Source organism: Vipera berus, assembly GCF_964194415.1.
Source record: "Vipera berus genome assembly, chromosome: 2".
Classification (NCBI taxonomy): Eukaryota; Metazoa; Chordata; class Lepidosauria; order Squamata; family Viperidae; genus Vipera; species Vipera berus.
Genome location: NC_138203.1, coordinates 115,646,181 through 115,671,183, shown reverse-complemented (window position 1 = coordinate 115,671,183; position 25,003 = coordinate 115,646,181). Strand labels below are relative to the sequence as shown.

The 25,003-nt window shown below is 37.2% G+C and overlaps 1 protein-coding gene across 1 annotated transcript in view; it reads left to right on the top strand.

The window, feature by feature from the left end:
• The window catches only part of DOCK6 (dedicator of cytokinesis 6), a gene marked incomplete at its 5' end in the record, with an annotated part of 204,374 nt that overhangs the window by 20,649 nt on the left and 158,722 nt on the right, over positions 1–25,003 (top strand). Inside the window, 6 exons of the mRNA XM_081316526.1 lie at positions 5,707–5,882; positions 10,718–10,786; positions 20,305–20,434; positions 21,880–22,092; positions 23,473–23,558; positions 24,720–24,786. Of these exons, the coding sequence (XP_081172652.1) occupies positions 5,707–5,882; positions 10,718–10,786; positions 20,305–20,434; positions 21,880–22,092; positions 23,473–23,558; positions 24,720–24,786 (741 nt within the window). The remainder of the gene's footprint in view (positions 1–5,706; positions 5,883–10,717; positions 10,787–20,304; positions 20,435–21,879; positions 22,093–23,472; positions 23,559–24,719; positions 24,787–25,003) is intronic.

Sequence of the window (25,003 nt, the reverse complement as noted above, 5' to 3'; positions counted from 1 at the left end):
CAGACATTGCTTATATTTTAAACATCTTGGTGTCCTTGGAATTTAAAGTCCTGTGGCTGGGAAAGAAAGACTCTTTTTGGATTGCCCTGTCTTACAGGATGGGTTATAATTATAAATAAAAATTGTTTTCAAAGTCATCGGACTTCCCTGGATTATAAATACAGCTTGACCTGGAATCTTTATAAGCTGTTTTGAAAGAGTGAATAACAAGAAACACCTGTGAACTGAATACTTTGGATTACAAATTTTGGTATTTTTTCTTCTTTTTTCTATTTTTTCTTTTTGCCCTTCTGCTTTTTTTTTACTATTTACTATTTTTATTGTTTACCTTTCCTATTTGTTAGGAGCTTATTGGATTAAAATTTTTGACTTATTTGGTGATTACAACATATGATTTAAAGATAAAGATGAGTGCTCCAAACTTATCTAAAGTTGGAAAAAAGGATCTTCTGCTCCTTCCTTGGCTTCTGCAAGTCCAGTCTATCAGAGATCAATTGCTACAATGCTTCAACAAGAAAAGACTGATACCTTCTAAAAGGACACCCAAACGACTCTACAAGCAATTCAGGAGGCAATCGCTACTCACATGGCGATTACATCGAAAAACCATGAGTTGAAAAGTGATTTTGATAAAATGAATAAAAATTAATAATATGGATTCTCAATTTGAATATTTTAAACAGATGATCACAGATAATCAACAAAGAATTCAAAAAATAGAAGATCAATTGAGGTTGACCAGAAACTAGAAGTTTCAAAAGATAAAAATCAGAAGCTGATCCAAATAAATGAAGAACTAGAAAACTCAATAACGGGGATAGAGATGGAAAAAGCCTCATACTTTTTAATGTTTCAAAATATATTGGAAAATAAGGAAGAGGATCTCTTAGGCTTGATAACTGAATTATTGGCAGACATATTAGGAACTGGGAAACAGCAAATGGAAGATGAATTAGACCAGATCTATTGAGTCAACGTAAACTATGCTAGAATAAATAAAGTCCCCAGGGAAGTGCACGTTAGATTTCTTAAAAGATCTACAAGTGATGAGATTTTGAGAAAAGTAAGAGACGAACCTTTGAAATACAAAGAAAAAGAAATTGTAGTCCTCAAACAAATTCCTAGGAGGATAAGAGAATCCCGAAGAGAATATCAGTTTCTAACCAGGAAATTAATTGAAAAAGGAGTGAATTTCAGATGGCTGATTCCAGAAGGGAATTTAATTTACTGGGATACGAAAAGATATAGACTGGACACACCACTTAAAGCAATGGAATTCTTCGACAACCACAGAGCATTTTTGGAAAGAGGTGATCCTGAAACAAAGAAACAAGAAGAAATGGCAGTAGAAGGAGCAGTCAAACAAAGAGAGGAGGAAGAAATTTAAAACACATATACAGAAGAAGGAGCAAGACCAAGAGATCAGAGACAGATAAGATCGACTAGAAGATTAAGACCTAGATATAACTGAAAGAGATGGAGGAGAGTGGGATTTTGTCAATGAATATAAATGGACTAAATTCTCCTTCAAAAAGGAGGAAAATCTTTACACGATTACAAAAATTAAAAATGGATATAATTTGTCTTCAAGAAACACACATTAAGAGACAATATTATAAATTGTTAGAACAACTGAAAATTGGTAAACATTACTTTGCATTAGCACTTCAAATGAAAAGAGGAGTAGCTCTATATATTAAAGAAACAATGAATCCCAAACAAATTTACGCGGATGAAGAGGGGAGAATATTAATGGTGGAAATAATGATGGATCAAAAACAGATACTGATGGTAGCAATATACGCACCAAATGACAAACAAGAATAATTTAATCAAAAATTATATAAAAATACTAGATTTAAACTATCAAAATCTTTGTATAATGGGAGACTTTAATGCAATAACAGATGGAACTTTGGACTACAAAAGTGCTAAACTAGGGAGAAAAGGAGGAAATATATTACCTAAAGCGTTTTTAAAAATGACAGAAGAACTCTGTATCCAAGATTTATGGAGAGAAAAAAATCCAAAAAAATTACAATATACATTTTACTCAAATAGACATAAATTATGGTTTAGAATTGATATGATATGGACATCTTTGGAACTTAAAATGATGATACAAGAAGTTGAGATAGAAACTAATGTTTGGGCAGACCATAACCCAATAAAGATGACTTGGAAAGGAACTAAGAAAAAATTAAGATGGTCCTTGAATAAATCTATATTGAAAGAGAATTATTACAATATTATAAATTGTTAGAACAACTGAAAATTGGTAAACATTACTTTGCATTAGCACTTCAAATGAAAAGAGGAGTAGCTCTATATATTAAAGAAACAATGAATCCCAAACAAATTTACGCGGATGAAGAGGGGAGAATATTAATGGTGGAAATAATGATGGACAAAGGAAATTGACTTTTTCTTCAAAATAAACAAGAAAGAAGAAACATTGCTTCAGAATGTGTGGGATATGGCTAAAGCATATTTCAGAGGGTTGGCTATAACTTATATCGCTAAAAAGAATAAAGAAAAACAACAACTACAGTTAAAGTTGAATGAAGAACTCAGAAAGCTAGAATCAGAATTACAAATAGATCCACAAAAGAAAATACTTAAGAAACAAATGGAGATAATAAAATATAAATTTAGCTGAGATGGAAATAATGGCTCAACAGATTAAAAGGGGTAAACAGAATTTCTTTGAAAATGCCAACAAGCTGGGGAGATGGTTAGCATATAGACTGAAAAAAGAAAAAGAGAAAAAAATGATAAACAAGCTACAAGATTCAAAAGGCTAATTACAGTTTCAATATGATACAATCAAAAAAAATATTAAAAATTACTATGAGACATTTCATAAGGCAGAGGAAATTCCAAAAGAAAAAATACAGCATTACTTAAAAGCAGACCTACCAAAAATTCTGGAGAGTATTCGAAACATATTAAATGGAAAAATATCAATGATGGGGATTATAGAGGCTATAAAAAGGCAAAACAAGGTTAAGACTCCAGGCCCAGATAGATTACCTGCAGAGTTTTATAAATCATTACAAGATGTATTAAGTCCGATTTTGAAAGAACTGTGTAATGAAATTCTCCTGGAGGCTAAAATACCAAATACATGAACTGAAGCCAATATTACTTTAATACCTAAAGAAGACTTTGATTTAACGCAGATAAAAAATTATAGACCAATATCATTATTAAATGTAGATTACAAAGTCTTTGCTTCAATAATGGCAGAAAGACTAAAGAAATTTTTGATCAAATTTATACACACAGATCAAAATGGTTTCTTACCTAAAAGACAGATAAAAAATAATCTAAGAATGATTCTTGATGTGTTAAGAGTATTATGAAATTCATTCAGGGAAACAGATGGCTTTAATATTCCTTGATGCACAGAAAACATTTGACAACGTAAACTGGCAATTTATGTTTCAGCAATTTGCAGAAATGGACTTTGGAAAAAAAACTTTATAAATGTAATCAAAACAATCTATTGTAGACAAACTACCAAAATAATTGTAAATGGAGATCTTACAGAAAACTTCAATATTAAAAAGGATACAAGGCAGGGATGCCCACTATCTGCATTACTATTTATACTAACACTGGAAGTACTGAATAGAAACATTAGACAAGATATAGAAATTAAAGGATTGAAGATAAAAAATGAAAAATATAAATTGCAAGCTTTTGCAGATGACTTGGGGTTTTTTAATTTTTAATTGGTAAAGCAGCTATCACATTGTCCATAACAGGAGCTTCCAGCAAAGAAATTTACAGTGGATGTATGTTTTGAAGTGATTATGACTTATTTTTAAAAATGGAAATTGAAAATAGAAATAATAAGATTTAATTATTTAGCAAAATTGCAATGACAAGCTAATATTGTTATTTTCAATAAGTATATTCAATAAGTATATTTGAAGAAGTACCCTTTATAAGAAACTCAGTATGTAAAACTGCACATCTTTTTTTATCTGTTTGTTTCCACAGGCTTTTCCTAATGCAGGGTCCTAACATCAGATCATTTATGCCTGAATCTGGCACAGCAGAGCCAGCCCAGGATTTTGAGTCCGAACCTTCAACTAAGATTTACAATGTCTTTTTAGAAAGAGCTGAAAAATGTTGAAAAGGAAGATGAATCTGTACTGTCTGTATTTACTCTGAATTGCTTGCAGAGCTATAGAAAATAAAACTTACGTAAAATGATCAATTATTAGACCTGAATAATAGAATGCTTTGCATTAATATGGAATTGAAGAATGGTTGCTGAATGTGGTATGTGGTGCAGTATATGCAATAAAATAAAACTTATGTAAAATGATCAATTATTAGACCTGAATAATAGAATGCTTTGCATTAATATGGAATTGAAGAATGGTTGCTGAATGTGGTATGTGGTGCAGTATATGCAATATATGGTATATATATTGACATGTGAAAATAAACAGAATACTTAGCAAATGATTCAGGCTTGTATAAGAAGCAAGACAAGGCTGTGTGATGTATTTTGCTTATGTATTTATAGATAATTCATAAAAATGTTTATGGTGCCTTTAGGGGTATGTGATTAGACATGAGCATGGTTTCGTGTGAAGATGATTTTGTGCTGCTAAGAATCAAAATTCTATTCTATTCTAAAATGATTTGCAGCAAATACTAGATAGCTTGTACAGTGTACTGAGGAATATGCATTTGAATATGAAATACCAAGGTAACTGTGTTTTAAAGGAAAAATGGAGGAAATAATTGCATGAGATACACATGCACTATATGTCCAAAAATGAGAGCTAGTTGCTAATTTTGCATACCGATCTTCAGTAATTAGTACCTATAAATATAATAATTTATTAAATTTAATAGATTTTGACCTTCTAGCTATAGGGAAAAGGTCTTGCTGGGAGAAATGAATGTTTGTTCAGAGATGTAAAAATGTTTATGAGGGCATGCATGCCCACTTGGTTAGAGAGTGAGATTTGAGGGATGGGTATTTCAGGTGAAGAGGAAGAGGAGACGGATTTATATTCCATCTTTATTTTGTACAACTCAAGGCAGCATACAAAATGCTCCCACCTCCTATTTTTTCCACAGTAACAACAACCGTGTGAGGTTGTTTAGCTGAGAAAGAGTTGCTAAGGCAAAGTCACTGAGTCAGCTTTCATTTGGGTACATTAGAAGAGAAAGAGTAAAAAAAAGTGTGCTGAATGAAAGAGGACAAAATATTAAACTATGTTGAAATAATTTGTTCTTATTGGGAAAATAATGAGAATCAAATTATGAAAGGAAACATGAAGGAAGAATGAGGTGAGAGAAAGGAAAAGGTTGAGAAAAATCATAGTTGGATAGAGTTGATGAGGTCCTTAAAAAGAGAGAAGTTAGTTGTTTTAAGGGACAAAAGACAGTGTGTGAATCAGTGTCTGGCTATGAAGGAAGTACGGTAAGTCATTATCTTTGTTCAATCACTGAGATTCCTGGCCCAATTGTGGTTATAGGTGAAGGATTAAGACAGGCATTTATTGAAAAATTCTAAATTTGAACAAAATGACCAAGGATTCATCTTATCCTAATCACAACAAGCATGGCATAGGAGTGATTCAGGACCTTCAGGTAATTTAAATGAATCAGCTGCATCCTGTGTTCCTTTTTACCTGTAACTTTCTCTGTTTTCTTTCTTTTCTTGTTCCCCTTCAGTTACCTCTGACAGAAGTGGTAGAGCCAATTGACTTTGAGAAATACCTTAGCACTCACTTGCCAGGTGCTGAACCAGGCCCACTTCGTGACCTGATTGAGTTCCCTGCAGATGACCTGGAAGTGACCCATGAATCCCGGGACTGTCGGACCCTAGAACCTGGTGTCCCTGAGGATGGGTAAGTGGTATGATGGATAATTACTGAGTTCTATCATATAGTTCCTCATTCCTTTTACCCCATAAGACACAAGGATACAAGCATTACCAGCACAGAGAATTTGACAGCATGCTTGCATTTTCTGAACTAGAGCTTTTTAATGCCAAATAAAATGGGAACACAAGTAATCTTACTGTATACTGTGTATATCATGTATTTGGATAATAAATTCAAGGAAAAGAAACCAGTGGTGGTTTCACTGAATCACATAATGTGTCGCTTAAAAATAATAAAAGTTTAAAATTCTATCTTTTGACTGTGGTTTAGCAGATTTGAAATAGAGACAGTAGTTCACATAGTGCATATAAGAACATTATGTTAAAATATTCTACAGTGTAGGATTCTATAGATATATATGGAGATTCTTAGGGTCAATGATGGCTGCTCTTGACAATAGTCTCAGTTCCCTTATGTGGCCCCTTAGGGAGAATTAATTGCCCACCCCTGTCCATAATGGTTCCTCACTTGTTTTATTTTCATTCAGTTGACTCTGAGGACACAGATTAACCCCCAGGTGGTTCCAATGATCTCCCAGAGTTTTAACAACTGGCTGACTGCAAGATTATAAATCCTTTCCATTCCCCACCAGTTAGAACTGAAGAAGCCTCTTGGGTGATTTTGCTTCAAGAAAAATAAAGAAAGTCCAGTTGCTCTTTGGGGAAAAAGCACCCTTTGGGGCAATGCTAAAGACAATATTAGATATTATTATCTGGATTGAAATCATTAGTATTAAGATCAGTGCATCCAAACAGTTTTTGTATTTACTACGCAAAGTTCAACCATATTTTTGCCTGGCAACCATGCAGAAATGTTTTGTTCAGTGATGCTGAAGAGATCCATTCAAAATGGAAAAGCGCTCTTTTTAAAATGCCATTTAGAAACAGCACTAATTTTTGAATAACCTATATGTCTAGTTAAATTCAGCATGCACTTTCTGCTATCTCATCCATCTAAATCTGTACTACTAATTTTCATGGCCCCTCAGAGCCTGGTTTGGAGGAAGAGGAGTTGGAACCAGGACCATCCAATGGAGATGGCACATCTCCCTTGGCATGTGAAGATACACCAGGGGTTGAGGACGATGCTGTCCCAGGCCTCTCAGCCATTGTGGGGGGGGGGGTTTCGACCTGATGCCTGCCTGCCTTCACAGACACAGGGGAGAATCAGTGGCTGACGGGCAGTGGTGCTGACAGGCAGCAAATTACCTTCGAGGAGGAACAGCTGCCTCCCACTGATCCAAGGACATGGAGAGTGGAGCATAGGCAAGCTCAGAAAAAGGCTGCAAGGCTACTTGGGAAACAGTTTCCCCACCCCTCCTCACAAGAAACACCTGGAGTGGATTGATTTAAAGAGAAGTTGTGGGGAGTTAGTCTTTGCCAGGAACAATTGATTGTTTTGAATTACACTCCCACAACTTTGACTTGTGCCTTTTGCCTTACTTTGAGGATTGCTTTTTGGCTTTGCTTAGAGGACTGCCGTTTGTCTTGCTCTAGCTTTGTGGATTGCTTTTGCCCTTTGCTTTACCTTCTGAAGTGCCTTTGCCTTGTACCTTGTCTTTGCTCTGAGGACTGCCATTTGTCTTATATCTGGATTTTACCTTGTGGACTTTCCTGGTAATATATGTGTCAGGGTTCAGACTGACAAACCGAATCAAGCAAACATCTTCAAGACTTTCCAATCTCTTAATGTAAAACTTTATTGAACATATCATTTTGGCACAGTGGAAAGCGAAACCACTTTTGGCAAGCTCAGGCCACACCCCTTATAGTAAAAGGAAAGCTCTTCTCTTCCCATCCATGGAAAGGTCACATTGCCCAATTAGGAACAATTATATTGTTATGAGAAATTGTCTCTTAGTCAAGCCAGACACCTGGCAATTGACCTTGCTTCTCATGGTCTTTTTTCTTTATCTTTGAAGTCTGCATTCCAATTGACAAACTATGAAGCAATAATTGTTGCACCAGCAAAGCGAACTACAAGCTTGACAATATGGACTATTGTTTGGGGGACTGAGGGTGGCTGCCTTCAGGTTCTTGTGCTGCTGCTGCTTAGAGTGAGCTTGAATCTATACAACCTAAATCTTAGTCCAGTGCCATAACCATTGCTATAGAGTTAAGAGTAATAATATTTACAAAATCCGGTAAAAGTACTGAAACCACAAAGCAATAGCCCTTTGTGCTGATTCTCCCAAATATTACCTTTGCTAAAAGGGCTGATGATGACCATTTAGCTTTCTGTCACATATGACCATCGGTAGCCCACAGGATCAGCTTTTCAATATTTGATACTTGAATTTAAAAAGATAAAGAACTTTTGTGAGATCTTTCAGAATCTTATGTGGTGTAATAATGTTGAATTCAGAATATCCAGGTCTGGGTTCGTTCCACCCCACCCCGAATTAGAGAGCTGACTTGGTGATGTCATTTATTTACTTTAATAATATACATAGTAAAAGGTAAATGTTCCCCCGCACATGCGTGCTAGTCGTTTCCAACTCTAGGGGCCAGTGCTCATCTCCATTTCAAAGCCGAAGAGCCAGCGCTTCTCCGAGGATGTCTCCGTGGTCATGTAGCCGGCATGACTAGATGCCGAAGGCGCACGGAACGCTGTTACCTTCCCACCGTAGTGGTCCCTATTTTTCTACTTGCATTTTTACATGCTTTCGAACTGCTAGGTTGGCAGAAGCTGGGACGAGTAACAGGTGCTCATTCTGTTACGTGGCACTCGGGATTTGACCCGCCAAACTGCCGATCTTCTGATTGACAAGCTCAGCGTCCTAATCCACTGAGCCGCCGCATCCCTTATAATAATATACATATATCACCCCAATTAACACACTCTGGGTAGTGCCCAATACAAAACAGAGCCATAACTAACTCAAGAGCTCACAGTCAAGTATCAAATCTAATAAGAACAATCCAGTGCTCTTTGCAGTAGCCAGTTTGTCTGTTGTAGTCCAATCCATTTCATGTTCTGCAAAAAAAAATAGGGCGATGTGTTTTCATGGTTTTCAGAAGAAAGATAGAATATATCTTATATTCTAATATATCTTATATTAGTACTGGTCATTAATTGGTTCCAGGAGGCCCAATGAGTACCAAACAAATTTTTCCCATAAAGAACAATGTAAATAAATTTAATACATTCCCAAACCAAAGGCAGTGCACAGTGTTGTATATCATTATTTTACATGAGAGATAAACTTAAAATTTAATAAATACTTCGATTAAGTAAAATAAAAACTTCACTTTACCTACTAATGAGGAAAAAAGTGCAAAACTACACAAAATGACTTCAGAAGCTAAAGTAAGCTTCTAATGTGTGACCCTTTGTTTCGGCTGGAAAGGGTAGCAAGTCATGAGGCAACCAACACCAGCAAGTTCTAGCTTTTGTGCGTCGAATACCAAACAATGAGTACAGGGACAAAATTTTCTTGTCAGAATGCATTGAGTACCAAATTCAATGAGTTTCAAAGCAGTCAAGTACCAAGGTATGATCGTAAGCAGTAATGCTAATAAATAATATGAAGTTGGCAAGAAGCATGACCAGAAGAAGATAACAGATTTTTTTATATGTAGAGAGAAACTTGATTTTAATTGGTCTTTGAAATAAGCTTGTGAAAGTTCAGAATTGTATTAATGTTAGGGCTGCCTACGCTCAATCCCTAGGAAAGAAAAACCCTTGACTCCATAGGTTTAGAGAAAAGGTAGTTTTACTAGGAGTGAACTGAATACAGCAATAGTCAGGCAAGCTGTGAAAGTTGTTAGGCAATTCCAATTGCACTGTGACTAGGTTAATTATTTTAACGTTGGGGAATGGCCCAGCATATTTAGGGCCCAGTTTCTTTAATTGTTGGGTGGACTGTAAGTATTTTGTGGAAAGGTAAACTCTTTAAAAAAAATTCAGTTTTGCACTTTTTTTGCCGGTTTGTTTCTAATGTGCATTTTCCAGTGCCTCATGGGCTACTGGACAAATCTTTTGGAGTTGCACTATCCACTCCTCCAAGGAGGGTATTTGAATTTTTTCTTGAAGCAGCTCTGTCATAGCTACAAAGTCCTAACCAGAGGCCACCTTAAATGGGGTAAACCCAGTGTTACAGTGCACAGAATTATTGTATGCCACCTCTGCAAATGGTAGAAGGTCAGCCCAGTTGTCATGCTGGTAATTAATGTAGCACCTGAGGTACTGTTTGTCCCAGGACCGAATTAGCTCTCTTACATTCCTTGTTAGTTTGATGGAGGAGCTGGGGTTTGCTTCAGTTTGTTTCTTCATGCAAATTTTGCTTCAGATCTTTCCTTTCCCATGGAAAAAAAGCCCTTGATTCCATAGGTTTAGAGAAAAGATACTTTTACTAGGAATTAACTGAATACAGTAATGGTCAGGCAAGATCTGAAGCAAAATTCACAAGAAGAAACAAATTAAAGCAAATCCCAGAGGCCCCCTTGCCCCTTGCCCCCCAGTAGCCAAGCAATCAGATTTCAAACATTGGCCAACAACATGTTTTGGGAAAGTCTCTGGCCAGGTGCACCATTCTTCCTTTATGCATTCTGAAGCCAGGACTGTTGCCTTGAAAATGTTAAACAACCCAAGCTGGCCTGCCTGAGACCAGGCCTCCTCATCACTTCTCAGAAATTTTATTTCCACCTCCTGCATTCTTCCCCTCCGAAAGACTCAGTGCTCCCCCCTACAGTTTCCATGGTAGTTGGCAGCAAGCTTGAAAGAAAGCAAAGATGCAGGCTGACATTAAGCCAGCTTGTTATTTTTACAAAGTATTTTTACACATTTTTCTTCTTTAGGAAACAAGATGCCCGGGTAAGAGATGCTGTTCAAGTCTACATGGAAGATTGGGTCATTGTTCAGAGGAAGTAAGTTTAGTAACATTTGTTTATCATTTACAGTTTCTCCATTGTTGCAGGCTTTTTAAGAAACATTAAGTAGTTTTCTTGTAGGTCAAGCATGTCAAACTCGTGACGTCATGAGTGGGGGGCGGCAACCTTACCCTGTATGGCTTCGGCAGGTGTCTGGCAGGGGAAGGGAAGCAACAGGCCCTGCCCAACCTCTCCCATGGAGTGCCCTGCTCCTGCCACTCCTCCCACCTCCCCCCACGGCACCTTTTTTCCAGCTCCGAGGCATCACTTCCTTCACCACTGTGTGGGAATGAAAAAGTTCAATCAAGCAATTCCAACTTTGCGAGATCTTTTTTTCCCCTGCGAGAAGTTGAAATTGATTTTTTTTTTGCACACGGCGGTGGAGGCCTAGGACTGGGGCAATGGCGCACATGCCCACAGAGAGGGCTCTGCATGCCACCTGTGGCACGCGTGCCATAAGTTCGCCATCATGGTTCTATGTGATATAAGTATATTTCATTTTCCTGCAACCCATGTCTTCCCTTATTAAATAGGTGAGTCCAGTAAACCTTTTTATACATATTTTTATTAATTTTTATAATCACAAGTGCTTAATATTTTATCAGCAACATATTGTCTGGGTTCCAACATTTAACTTACTAATACATATTAAGTTCCTTTCTCTCTACCTCGTTTTTCTAGCCAATGATAAAAGGTTTCCCATGTTCTAAAATAAACTGAATCTTCTTTCTCTTTCATTTTCAATGTCAATCTATCCATTTCTGTATACACTAAGATTTTTTTTAATTAACATTTCCTCCATTGGTAAATCTTGATTTTTCTAATGTTGAGTGAATACAATTCTTGCTGCAGTTAATATATGTAAAATTAAATATATACACTCTTTCTCATAATTTCCTACAATTATGCCTAACAAAAATAATTTTGGCTTAAAATCTATATTTTTTTATATTTTTTTATATAATATTTTATTAGTTTTCCAATATTTACAATAATATCTTTAAAAAGCAACGTGGTATCCGAGTTACAATAGTTCCATTTCAAACAAATACATATTATTACAAATCTCCACATTATTATAACCAATACTTCCTCTCTCTTTTTTCTTTGATATATACTATCTCTTATCTAGATTAACATATTTCTTATTGCTATCCATCAATCATTTAATAGTTTATTTTATTTTTTGAATATATATCCATCAACCTTTTAGTATATTTCATATTTTAACATTCCATCTTTAAAACATCAAACACCTTATCTATTTTTTCTAGCTTTAATTTTACATTAATATTAAAATTAAAACATTTAAGATTTCTCAATTTCATATTACTAAATAACCTCTTTTTCCTTTATACAATTCTCTTCAATACTAAGTAATGTAGTCCAGTTCTCATTATCTCATTTCCATATCTATATCAATTATACAATATTTAAAGTAATAGTCATTAAGATACAAATCGCAAGGAGAAAAAGAAGAGAAAAAAAGAGAAAAGAAAAGAAGAAAGAAAAAAGAAAAAGAAAAGAGGACAATAAAATATTCTTGTTTCTCATTTATAGTTTCCACATATTTAAAAATTAACCAAAATTTGTTCCATTTTAACATTCAATACATCCTTCATGTCTCTGCATCCAAATATATTAGCTACATTCTACCATTCTTAGCATATATACATCTTAACCCATATTATTTAGAAAAACTCAATATTTCAATGTTAATATTCATACATTTGTATTTTGTTTTTTATTTTAATTTTATTTTTTGTTAGTTAATATTTTTATCTACTCATCAAAACATTCTCATAATCCCAGTACCATCCTGTCTATTTTAATATTATCTATTTCAGGCCTCTTAAAAATGTTCATATTTCTTCAATCTTATTCTTGCTTTCTTCCTTTGCCATGTCAATTTACGCTTCTTTGCCTCAGGGTCATCAAAGCCACCTTGTATTACTGTATCATATTGAAGTGGACCCCCAGTCTCCACCTTTGAAGATTTAAAGAATCTGCCAACAACACCAAATCTTATTATTTTCACCTCTTGATACAATTGTCCTGGTCCAAATAAACTTCCTTCCATATTTTCTCCATCACCATCTTCAAAAACCTGTATTTGTTGACTATTTAATTCTTCTACCAATGTATTTAATTGTTCAATTTCTTCTGTTGAATTCTGTCTCAGTAAAATATTAGAATATTAAAGAGATGGGCATACCAGACCATCTTATTTGTCTCTTGAGAAACCTATATGCGGGCCAAGAAGCAACAGTGAGAACTGGACATGGAACCACTGATTGGTTCAAAATTGGGAAAGGAGTCCGGCAAGGCTGTATACTGTCGCCTGAAGCTAAAACTCAAATACTTTGGCTACCTAATGAGAAGGAAGGATTCACTGGAGAAGAGCCTAATGCTGGGAAAGATTGAGGGCAATAGAAGAAGGGGACGACAGAGAATGAGGTGGCTGGATGGAGTCACTGAAGCAGTAGGTGTGAGCTTAAATGGACTCCAGAAGATGGTAGAGGACAGGAAGGCTTGGAGGAACATTGTCCATAGGGTCGTGATGGGTCGGACACGACTTCGCAACTAACAACAACAGCAACAAAATATTAGTTGTAGTCACAGTTTGAATTTGAATTTGTTTCATTGAGATGCTTTCTAGTTCTTTCCCAAAAGCTCTTATTTCATCGCCAGCTGTAGAAAGGAGCTGATAGGTTTGGTAAGATATTTCTCACAGAGCATGAATTTGTTTTCGAAACTCTTCCATTGTAAGCTTTCACATCTGATGTTCAAGGTTACTCTTTATCTTGTTTGCTTAAATATTTTCTTGGTTTATTTTAAAGAGAAAGTCAGAATTGCAATTTCAAATTTAGCCACTGAGTGTGCCCCAAGTACTTTAAAAGTTCTTTTCTTTTGTTATTTCTTTCTTAAACATTCTTTTGTTTCCAAAAAACACCCCTGAATTTGTTCGCCGCCTTCCAAAGGGAGGGTTAAAAAAACCCCTCCCTCTCCACAAGGGGGAAAATACTTAGCAGCTTAATTAGGTGAAAAAAAAGATGAATAAGGTACAAGAGAGGAATCTTACCCTCGTCTCTTCCACGCTGCTTTAATGTTGCCTGATGGTGATTTGACTTCAGCTGTCTGCAGCCTAGGAACTGGCCATATTCCTATGTTCAGTCTTTCGTCCGCCGGTACAAAGGGAATGCAGGCACTAACGGGGGGGTTGCTGCCCCCCCTGCATTTCTGCAAAAGCCCCTTCTGTCTGGACACCCCTCCAGGGCGACTCTTCGGTCCTTTTCGGACCCCCCAGCGATGTGAATCTGGACGTGGAAGATGGGAGCTGTCCTCCAGGCGTCCATTTACGACTGTTGGCAAACCTGAAGCCTCTTAAAATCTGTATGTTTTTTAATCATTTCTCTAACCATGTATGTATTCTTAACTAGAATCTTTTATCTTTTTCATAAGCTTAGGGCTTGTCTCAAGGGGCTCTTCTAGTATAAAAATCAAATCATCTTCAAATGCTTGTAATTTGTATTTTTCATCTTTTATTTCCAATCCTTAATTTCTGTATCTTGCCTAATATTTCTATTTAGTACCTCCAATCTTAATATAAATAACAATGGGGATAGTGGACACCCTTGTTTGTGCCTTTTTAATATTGAAATTTTCTGTAAAATCTCCATTTATGATTACTTTGGCTGTTTGTCTGTAATAAATTGTTTTAATTATATTTATGAAGTTTTTTCCAAAATCCATTTCATCTAGTTGTTGAAATATAAATTGCCAGTTTACATTGTCAAAAGCCTTCTGTGCATCTAGAAATATTTACACCATCTGTTTCCCTGGGTGAAGTTCATAGTATTCCAAAATGTCTAGGATCATTCTTAAGTTATTTTTTATTTGTCTTTTAGGTAAGAATCCATTTTGATCTGTATGTATAAATTCAGTCAAAAATTTCTTTAGTCTTTCTGCTATTATTGAGGCAAAATTTTTGTAGTCCACGTTTAATAGAGATATTGGTCTATAATTCTTTATTTGCGTCAGGTCTCAGTCTTCTTTGGATATGAAAGTGATATTAGCTTCTGTCCATGTATTTGGTATTTTAGCCTCTAAAAGTGCTTCATTGCATAGTTCTTTCATTATTGGACTTAAAGTGTCTTGTAGACATTTATATAACTGCTGGTAATCCGTCTGGGCCTGGAGTTTTATCATTTTTTTGTCTTTTTATAGCCTCTGTCATCTCCATCATTGATATTTTTCAGTTCAGATGTTTTGTATATTCTCTGGGATTTTTGGTAAATCTGCATTTTTAATATAGTGCTTTATTTTTTCTTGAGAAGTTTCCTCTGTATCATATACAGTATATGATACAGGTATAGTATAGGGGGGACCTTGCTCAATAGTAGTAACTGTGAAAGGGATCTCAGAGTCCTAGTGGACAATCACTTCAATATGAGCCAGTAGGGTGCTGCAGCTGCCAAAAAAGCCAACACAGTGCTAGGCTGCATTAACAGAGGGATAGAATCAAGATCACATGAAGTATTAATACCACTTTACAATGCCTTGGTAAGGCCACACCTGGAATACTGCATCCAGATTTGATCACCATGATGTAAAAAAGATGTTGAGACTCCAGAAAGAGTACAGAGAAGAGCAACAAAGATGATTGGGAGACTGGAGGCTAAAACATATAGGGAACGGTTGCTGGAATTGGGTATGTCTAGTTTAACGAAGAGAAGGGTGAGGGGTGACATGATAGCAGTGTTCCAATATCTCAGGGGCTGCCACAAAGAGGAGGGAGTCAAGCTATTCTCCAAAGCAGCTGAAAGTAGGACAAGAAGCAACGGATGGAAACTAGTCAAGGAGAGAAGCAACCTAGAACTAAGGAGAAACTTCCTGACAGAACAATTAATCAGTGGAACAACCTGCCTCCAGAAGTTGTGAATGCTCCAACATTGGAAGTTTTTAAGAAGAGACTGGCCAGCCATTTTTCTGAAATGGTATAGGGTTTCCTGCCTGAGCAGGGGGTTGGACTAGATCTCAGGTCTGCAACCCGCGGCTCCGGAGCCGCATGCGGCTCTTTCATCCGTCTCCTGCGGCTCCCAGTTCTCTGCCATGCACAGTCCCCCCAAAAAATGTGGGACTAAAAAAGTTCAACCAATCAATTCAAATATGCAGGATAGGTGCATATCTCGCCTTGGCTCCACTCTTCAGTCAAACCCCGTTCTGCGCATGCTCGCATGTACGCACATGCGCACACATTTTTTGCGGCTCCCAGTTTTTCCTTTTGTGAGGGAACCGGTTCCGAGTGGCTCTTTCACTGTTTCAGGTTGCTGACCCCTGGACTAGATAACCTCCAAGGTCCCTTTCAACTTCTTCTTCTTCTTCTTCTTCTTCTTCTTCTTCTTCTTCTTCTTCTTCTTCTTCTTCTTCTTCTTCTTCTTCTTCTTTATTATTATTATTCTCAAAGAAGTCTAATTATTTTTTCAATTATATCATTTTGGAAATGTAGATCTCCTTTTGAGTCTTGCAATTTATTTATCACTTTTTTCTCTTTCTTTTTTCAGTTTGTATGCTAGCCACCTCCCTGGTTTATTAGCATTTTCAAAAAAGTTCTGTTTGGCCCTTTTGATATGTTGCGCCATTTTTTTGGCCTCTACTAGATTTATTTTGTGTTTTATTAATTCCATTGGTTTTTTTTAAGTGTTTTCTTTTGTGGATCTATTTGTAATTCTAATTCTAATTTCATAGGTTCTTCCTGTAGCTTTAACTGTTGTTTTTTTTTTCTTTATTCTTTTTTGCCATTTGGTTATAGCCAATACTCTGAAGTATGCTTTAGCCGTATCCCACACATTTTGAAGGGATGTCTCTTCTTTTTTATTTATTTTGGGGGAAAAATCCATTTTTTTTTTGCTATTTGTATAAACTCTTTCTCTTTTAATAAAGATTTATTCATAGACCATCTTAATTTTTTTCTTGGTTCATCTCCAAATCATCTTTATTTGGGTTGTGATCTGCTCATGTATTAGATTCTATCTCAATCTCTTCTATAATCATGCTGAATTCAAGAGATATCCATATCATATCAATTCTGGACCATGATTTGTGTCTGTTTGAATAGAAAGCATATTGTGATTTTTGGGGGGTTCTTTTCTCTCCATATGTCCTGGATACAAATTTCTTCTGCCATTTTTAAAAAAGTTTTAGGAAGTATATTTTTCCCTTTTTTCCCTATTTTACCACTTTTATAGTTCAGTATTTCGTCTACTATTGCATTAAAATCTCCCATTAATCAAATGTTTTGGTATTCTAATTCCACGATTTTTTAATGAATTTTTGCTAGAACTCTTCTTACTTGTTATTAGGTGCATATATTGCTACTATCAGTATCTGTTTTTGGTTTATCATTATTTCCACCATCAATATTTTTCCCTCTTTATCTGCATAGATTTGTTAGGGATTCATTATTTCTTTAATATATACAGATATTCCTCTTTTCTTTTGTTGAGCTAATGCAAAATGAAGTTTCCCCATTTTCAGTTGCTCCAATAATTTATAGTGTTGTCTCTTAATATGTGTTTCTTAGAGACAAATTATGTCCATTTTTAATCTTTGTAGTCATGTAATTTCCCCCCCCCTTTTTATAGGGGAGTTCAGTCCATTTACATTCATTGAAAGAATCCCATTTTCCTTCTCCATCTCCTTCAATTATATATAGGTCTTAACCTAGTTGTTCTTATCTGTCTCTGTTCTCTTGCGCTCACCACTTCTTCTGTCTTTATATTTTCAGTTTCTTCTTTTTCCCTTGGCTTAGCTGCTCCTTCTATTGCCATTTCTTCCTGTCTCTTTATTCCTCTCTCTGGACAGGGTTCTGCACCTTCCCCTTCCATAAACACTTTATGGTTATGGTAAAACTCCATTTCCTTAAGTGGTGTGTCCAATCTGTATCTTTTCCCATCCCAGTTGATTAGGATCCCTTCTGGAATCAGCCATCTGAAATTCACTCTTTTTCCAGTTAATTTTCTAGTCAGGAATTGGTATTCTCTTCGTACATCTCTTATTCTCCTGGGAATCTGCTTCAGGACTACAGTCTCTTTTTCTTTGTATCGCAGAGGGTCATCTCTCACTCTTCTCAAAATCTCATCCCTTATCGATCTTTTGACAAATCTAACATGTACTTCTCTCGGGACTTTATTTCTTCTTGAGTAGCTTGAGTTGACTTGAAATATTTGATCTAATTCTCCTTCCATTTCTTGTTTCCTGATTTCCAGCACTTCAGCCAATAGCTCCGTTATCAAATCCGCAAGATCCTCTTCTTTATCTATTATGTTTTGGAATCTTAGGAAATAAGATGGCTTGGTTCTCATCTTTCAGTTCTGCCAACTTTTGGTTGGTCTCTAGTGACATCTTCTACTTTTTGAATTCTTTGTTCATTTTTTGTGACAATCTGTTTAAAGTTTTCTAATTGGGAATCTAAGTTGTTGATTTCAGAATGTTTTGAATAAGATACTGGACCATTGTATTAGCCATATAGATAGCATGAGAAGATATTATGGAATTCTGCCCTGGTCTGCTGCGGTTCCTGCTGCCACCTGGATCTGAGACCGGGGGATGCTTCCGTGGCCCTCCAGCGGCCTGATACAGGTGCTGGACACCTTCTCCAGGCCACTGCTGCCTGGATCTGAGGCAGGGGAATACTTCCACAGCCATCCAGAGGCCTGATGTGGGTGCCGGAGGCCTTCTCCAGGACACTGTTGGCTGGATCTGAGGCTGGGGGACGCTTGAGAAGTACTGAATAGGATATTACATCACATATTTACTCTTACTAAATATTTCTGAAAAGACATCTGGGGAAATGGGCCAGGCATTTTTATATGTGTATAGTGTGTTTACAGTTCATAGCCTTGAGGCTACCATAATAGTGTTTGTCCAGACATAGCAGGCATATGATTGCAAAAGATATGCTCCCCATTTTAAATTCCCTATCTTTGGCTGGCAGAAAATGCTTCAAATATTCTTTAAAGCAGTGGTGGCGAAACTTTTAGAGACTGAGTACTCGAACTGCAACCCAAAACCCACTTATTTTTTTGCTGGGTGCCAGGTGGGTGTGGCCCACTGGGTGGGTGTGGCTGTGGTGGTCATGGAAGATTGGGTGGGTGTGGCCAAGGTGGATGTGGTCACCTCAATGTTGCTCGTAGGGAGGGACACCTGTGGGGGATGGGCAGGGTTGGGGGAGCTCCAGGAGGTCTGTGGCAGGTGGGGCGGTAGGCAGGAGACTCATCCTGTGGGGTGAGGCGAGGCAGGGTGGGGGTGCCATTGCCATGGGGCAAGGCAAGGGCTGGGGCAGTTGTTGCCTGACACCATCATGCCTGCACACAGAGGCCAGCAAGCGCATGGGGGCCAACGGTGTCCGTCAGTAGCCACAGCCTGCTGGCCCCTTGACAGGCGCACTCTGGGTCTCCACAGCCCGTCGCCAGCAGTTCAAAGAAGCCGCCTCCAAGATGGATGGTCGGCCAACAGCTGAGGAGGTGATGCAGTGGGTCGTGCCTGGGAAAAGGAGAGCATGCAAGGCCAGGAGGGACAGGATGCAGGGGAGGGAAACCAGCCGTGCCAGCATGCATTTAGCCACATGGGATCTCGGCAAATTAGCAGGCGGCTGGTTGAAGAGGGACAGTTGCCACCTCTGGGGCATGGTGCGGGTGCCCACAGAGAGGGCTCTGAGTGCCACCTCTGGCATCTGTGCCATAGGTTCGCCACCACTGCTTTAAAGTATCTGTTTACTGGTTATGAACAAAACACTCTCAGAGCAGTTTCTACAGAAATGTAGGGCAACAATCAAAACCCTCTGAATTCTGTAGTTGATCAGTGTAGAACCTGTGCCAGGTTCACACTTCCCCTTCCCCCCCTTTTTTTTTGGAAATCTCAAAAATATTATCTTCCTCCATTCAGATCAAATGTACATCACCGCCCAACCTCTGCAGTTCCTGGCAACTAACCCTGATCACCAGAGACATATTATGGCATAGAAGGCAGAATTTGACTTAGAAAGCTACATGATATCTTGAGTGTAATTTAATAAAGATGATAATGAAGGAGTGGTAGAAAAAAAGAGAAGTTTGTTTGGGTCCCACCAATGCCCACTGTATCTATGTTCCCCAAGAAAATGTGGTCATAGAAAGAAAGTTTCCCCTTCTCTGCTTTTGAAGGAAATTTATCCAGAGTCTTTTGGAGTAGGGTGGCTGTAATAAATCTAAATAGTAATAATAATAATACCTGTATGAGAAATGTAGAAAAACCCAGTTTAATTCTGAGAGTGATTGAATGCCAGTGTTAAAAATAATTTCATTTCAGAGAAAGCAGAATTCTTAAGAAATTGTACAGTTCACTCAAATATTCATAGAAAGATAAATTAATCTAGGATGCATTTGATGAGATTGCCTTTAAATCTTTTTCTGCATTCATGCTATCAATAGTTTTCCAACAAAAGTAATATTATTTTTCTGCCTTTATTTATTTAGGTACCAGAAACTGAGTACAATGTATAATGCCATGATTGCTGAGAGGCAAAGGGAAAGACAGAAAGGATTATCTAAGCAAGTCTTTGAATTAGATGAAGTAGTTGAAGAGAGGATCAGTCAAGGGGGTACGGTAAGTCAAGTGAGAATGTAATAACTTATATTAAGCAACTTGTTTGTCAACCTTCAGTTTTCTTTATGTAATGTGGGTGAGAGGATGATGTCCATCTGCCATAAGAACAGATGGCCATCTAGAATCTGTTCTAGAATCTTTAGTGAGTGATATCTTGATTCACAGAAAAATTCCACAAGCACTCTTTGGTTTATGTCCTTGACAGGAAAGTTGTGACCCCAGCTATATCAATGTTTGTAATCTGACTGACCTTTCTGAACATATGGATTTGAAATTCAGGTTCCTATAAATCAGGCTATTGCATCTGTAAACATATCATCTAGGATTAAGCTGTAGAAAGGGTTAAAGTACATGCAGTGTGGCAAATTTTCAGAACACAGCTGATTTGTTTTTATGCCAAAAGCATATGCAGAAATCTCACAAACCCCAAACCTTATCTAAAACCAGTTCTAGAATGTGAGGCCATATTCAGAAGTGCACAGTGTACTGTAGTTCTCAACTTACAGACATAATTGAGCCCAAAATTTCTATTGCTAAGCAAGAGTTAAGTGAGTTTTGCTCCATTTTACAACGTTTCTTGCCATATTTGTTAAATTAACAACTTGCAACATATTTGTAGTTGTTAAATTAGTAACACGGTTGTTAAATGACTTCCCCATTGACTTTGCTTGTCAGAAGGTTGTAAAAGGTGATCATGTGACATCAAGACACTGTAACTGTCATAAATACATGCCCAGTTGATCATGTGACTATGGGGATGCTGCAATGATCATAAGTGTGAAAAATGTTCATAAGTCACTTTTCCAGTACCATTGTAACTTTGAATGGTCACTTAATGAATGTTTGTAAGTCAAGGACTACCTGTACTATCATTTCCCTAAATGGCTTTGCCAGCTTTCTTAAATTTCAGGGAGTTCAAAAAACAAGTTGGGAAATTAACCCAGATAATATGCAGTATACAGCTATCTTGACCGAATTTTTCTATTATTTACTTTTGGCATGGAAAGAGGCTTTTTAAAAAGCCATATTTTTTTTAGCTCACAAGGGTAGTATTTGATATTTGCAAAATCTAAGATGCAAAATTAGGGGAAATAATTGCTGGATTGCATAAAAGATGGAGAGTAAAGAAGAGACCTTGTCTTCTACCTATCCTCAGTCTTGTAGTATGAATTCTTGTCTCACTTCATGTATACTGGTCGTCTGCTCTAACATTGGAAAAGAAGGCTAAGTCACTTATAAGCAATGCTATCTTGGCTAGGATGTCTGCATACAAAAAGGCAACACTTGACATATATTCTGAGCAGCAAACTCTGGATTGGTGCTCATTTGCAAGGTACTTCTCTAAATTTGCTGTCAGAAGTAGCACTACTACTCTTCATTCTCTATAGGGCTGTACATAGACATTCCCCCTTGCCTTAAAAACAAATGCTCCATCTATGTTTCAGGATGACACAAAGCACTGCTCTGGTTCCTTGGAAGATATGCCCAGAGGCAGTTGGATATCCAGTATCTTTGACCTGAAGAATTCTGCAGCTGACTTTTTATTGCGTTCACTCTTGGTGCGTACTGCCATTGAAGAGACTGACCGCACTAATGAGGAGCTGCGCAAGAAGAACCGACATCAGGAGATCTTGGCCCTTTACTCAGCCCCTGATGAAGTGAGTAGCGATATTGTGATTCCCTTTAGCCTTCTAGGAACCTGATAGGATCCAACAGATGGGAGCCACATGGGCCTACAAATGCACGTGTTTGCACAAAAGGAGCAGGCAGCAGGTTGTGTAGATTATTTTTCCATGCTGTGGTCTTTGCTGAGTTTTGACAAAGATTTAAGGGATTCTATTTCCATTGATTCTGATAACAAAGGAACACAATCCTCACTAAGTCTTGGTGGGCAGCACTAGTGGTGGTAACTGGCTTTGTATGACCTTATATTTTCTCTTTATGAAACCTTGGATTGGTCAATTTTTGCATCCCAAGGTCATGATTGCTTATTTTTAGTTGCTTGTTTGTTCTTATAACCCCCTGAAGTAACAATTAACCAACCAACTAATCTTTATTTAGTCATAACCAGCAGATAAAACAAAAAACTCACAATTAATTAAAATAAAAAGAGAAAAATACAACATTTTAAAATATTTAAGAAAAATTAGAGGATATACTACAGCATACTGTAAAAACTATAGAGCACTACTTAGCTATGGTCAACCAAGTGAGATCAGATTGATCAAATAGTAATAATTTATGATAGAAGGAGTCAGAATGACCAGGATGCTTAATGAAAAATGAAGACAATAATTCCAGGTGAGGGGACAATAAAAAAATAACATGATCCATTGTTTCAATTATTTCTCCATCACATGGACAGTCTTTGTTCAAAGGAATATTTTGGTATCTTTCTTCAGTAACAGCTGTTGGGAGGGCATTAAATCTAGCCAAGGATAGGTCCCTTCTAAATTTCAGAATTGTTAGGTAGTTTCGATATCTGATTGGTGGGAGAAAATATGCAGAATGCCTCAAAAATAGGCTTCTTGGTAGAACTGATGAATTTGCAGTTCTAAGTTGACAGCCCATTGTTTCAGATCAGCTAGTGCACGTTCATAGCCCACCAGTGTGAGAGCTGCTCATGTAAAGCTATAAAGTGGCAATTTAATATGTAATGCCTGGTACCAGAAAGACAGAAAGCTATTAGTCACAATTAAAGGGGTCAAACCAACTGGTGGGGGGAGCACTTAAGCCAGCAAGAGAAGATATAACTCCAGGCAGAAGTTTAGATAATTAAGTGGGCCACAATGAAGCACCACATTTGGAAAGCAGCAAGGTACTTGAACAGTAAATCTCATAAACATGGATTGAACTCTTTTAAGGGAAATAAATGACCTAAGCAAATAAAGGAGAAGAATTATTGGAATGATGTACAGATAAATGCAAAGACGGATGCAGAATAATAACACAGTATTTTATGAGCTTTCAAAGCCTTCATCTCTCTTAGCCTCTGGCTCACAATTGGGTCAATGACATATGTTACTTTGACTTCCCAGGAGGAGGCAGTAGAACGGTGCAGCATCCCAGAAATTCCAAAAGAGCACTTTGGGCAGAGGTTCTTAGTGAAATGCTTGTCTCTGAAGTAAGTAAGTCACAATTTCTGGCAACATAGAGCTGCCAAATGTCAGGTAGAGAAAAATGATTGAATGCAGACTAAAATGGTCTTTTAAGCTTAATGGTTAGTGCAAAAAAGGGGACCAAAAGATGCCATCCAAGGTACAGCTTCACGTTTATTGGTTTTGCTGGAGGATGCACATGTGTGTGCATTTGCTGCCATAATGTGAAGGAGCTACATTATCACTCAATTCTGTTTACACAGCAGACTTCTGTGATACACTGCAAACAGGTAGATGGGAGAGTTACTTGAGAAGTCACTTTGGTTTTGGATTCATATTCATGAGCAGTGGAAGCTGCATGCTCCTGGCAGCCCAGCCTGCCAAACGGATGCCCAGAAATGCATTTCGTATTGCCCACATATTTAGAATAGACACAGAAAGAGACTTCTTGGCATGACCAGTCAGTAGACATTTGCCTCTAATGGATTTTGATTGATAGAAAAAATATGGGGAAATGCAAGATGTTACCTCCCTCCATTACTACACTTCTTAAGTTTGAACAGTCATTAACTTCTGAATGTTGTATGGGACTTCCTACAACTTGTTTATCTACAGATTTCCATTGTGGAATGACTGCAAAAGCCTCCCTTTTTGGTAGAAATAGAATTTTGCTTAAAACCATCTATGCTTGTTTAACAGTAAATTTCACTGAAATCTGTTCAAGTATTTGATAAGGAAATAGTAGAAGAATGTTTTATGTAAAATTATTGCTAGTTATGATTCATACTCTTGAGGACCTCAGCTGTGTCATTACAGAGAGGAGAGATGGGAAAGGGTCCATCTTACTTTGACGCATCAAAGTCCACCATAATGATGAAGCAAAATAGTGTGAAAATGCTTTGTAGGGAGATTTATCTTGGGATTTCTGAGGGGCACCAGTACTTAAGATCAGAAAAGTTCATTTATCCAATGGCAGTTGAGCATCTTGTTTCATTTAGATGAGTTATTAGAAGAAACAAGTCTTATTTTGCTTATATTAGAAATCATGGATGGAGGAGTGGCAGTGATGGTTCATGATTCCTTTTTGATGTAGAGCTCCAGATTCCTAAGCATTGTATTTGCTAGAGCAGGACAAGGTATTCGACTTTTTGCAATGTATTTCTTTCATATTCCTTTCCATGGATTAGATTTGAAATAGAAGTTGAACCTATCTTTGGATCACTGGCACTCTACGATGTGAAAGAGAAGAAAAAGGTACTTCTTGTTTCTAATTTTTCTTGGGTAATGACAAGAAGTAATTGGCAATGCCGGTCTCTGTTCAACTAGAACCAACTTCGGACAAAGATAACCAGCCAGATAGGCACAGCAGAATGCCCTTGGCAGATTTTATATTCTGTTCCTTCTGATAACCTAGTTTGATAGATATGGAGAGCATTAACTGGATTGCTCTGAAGAATTACATGCAAGATCT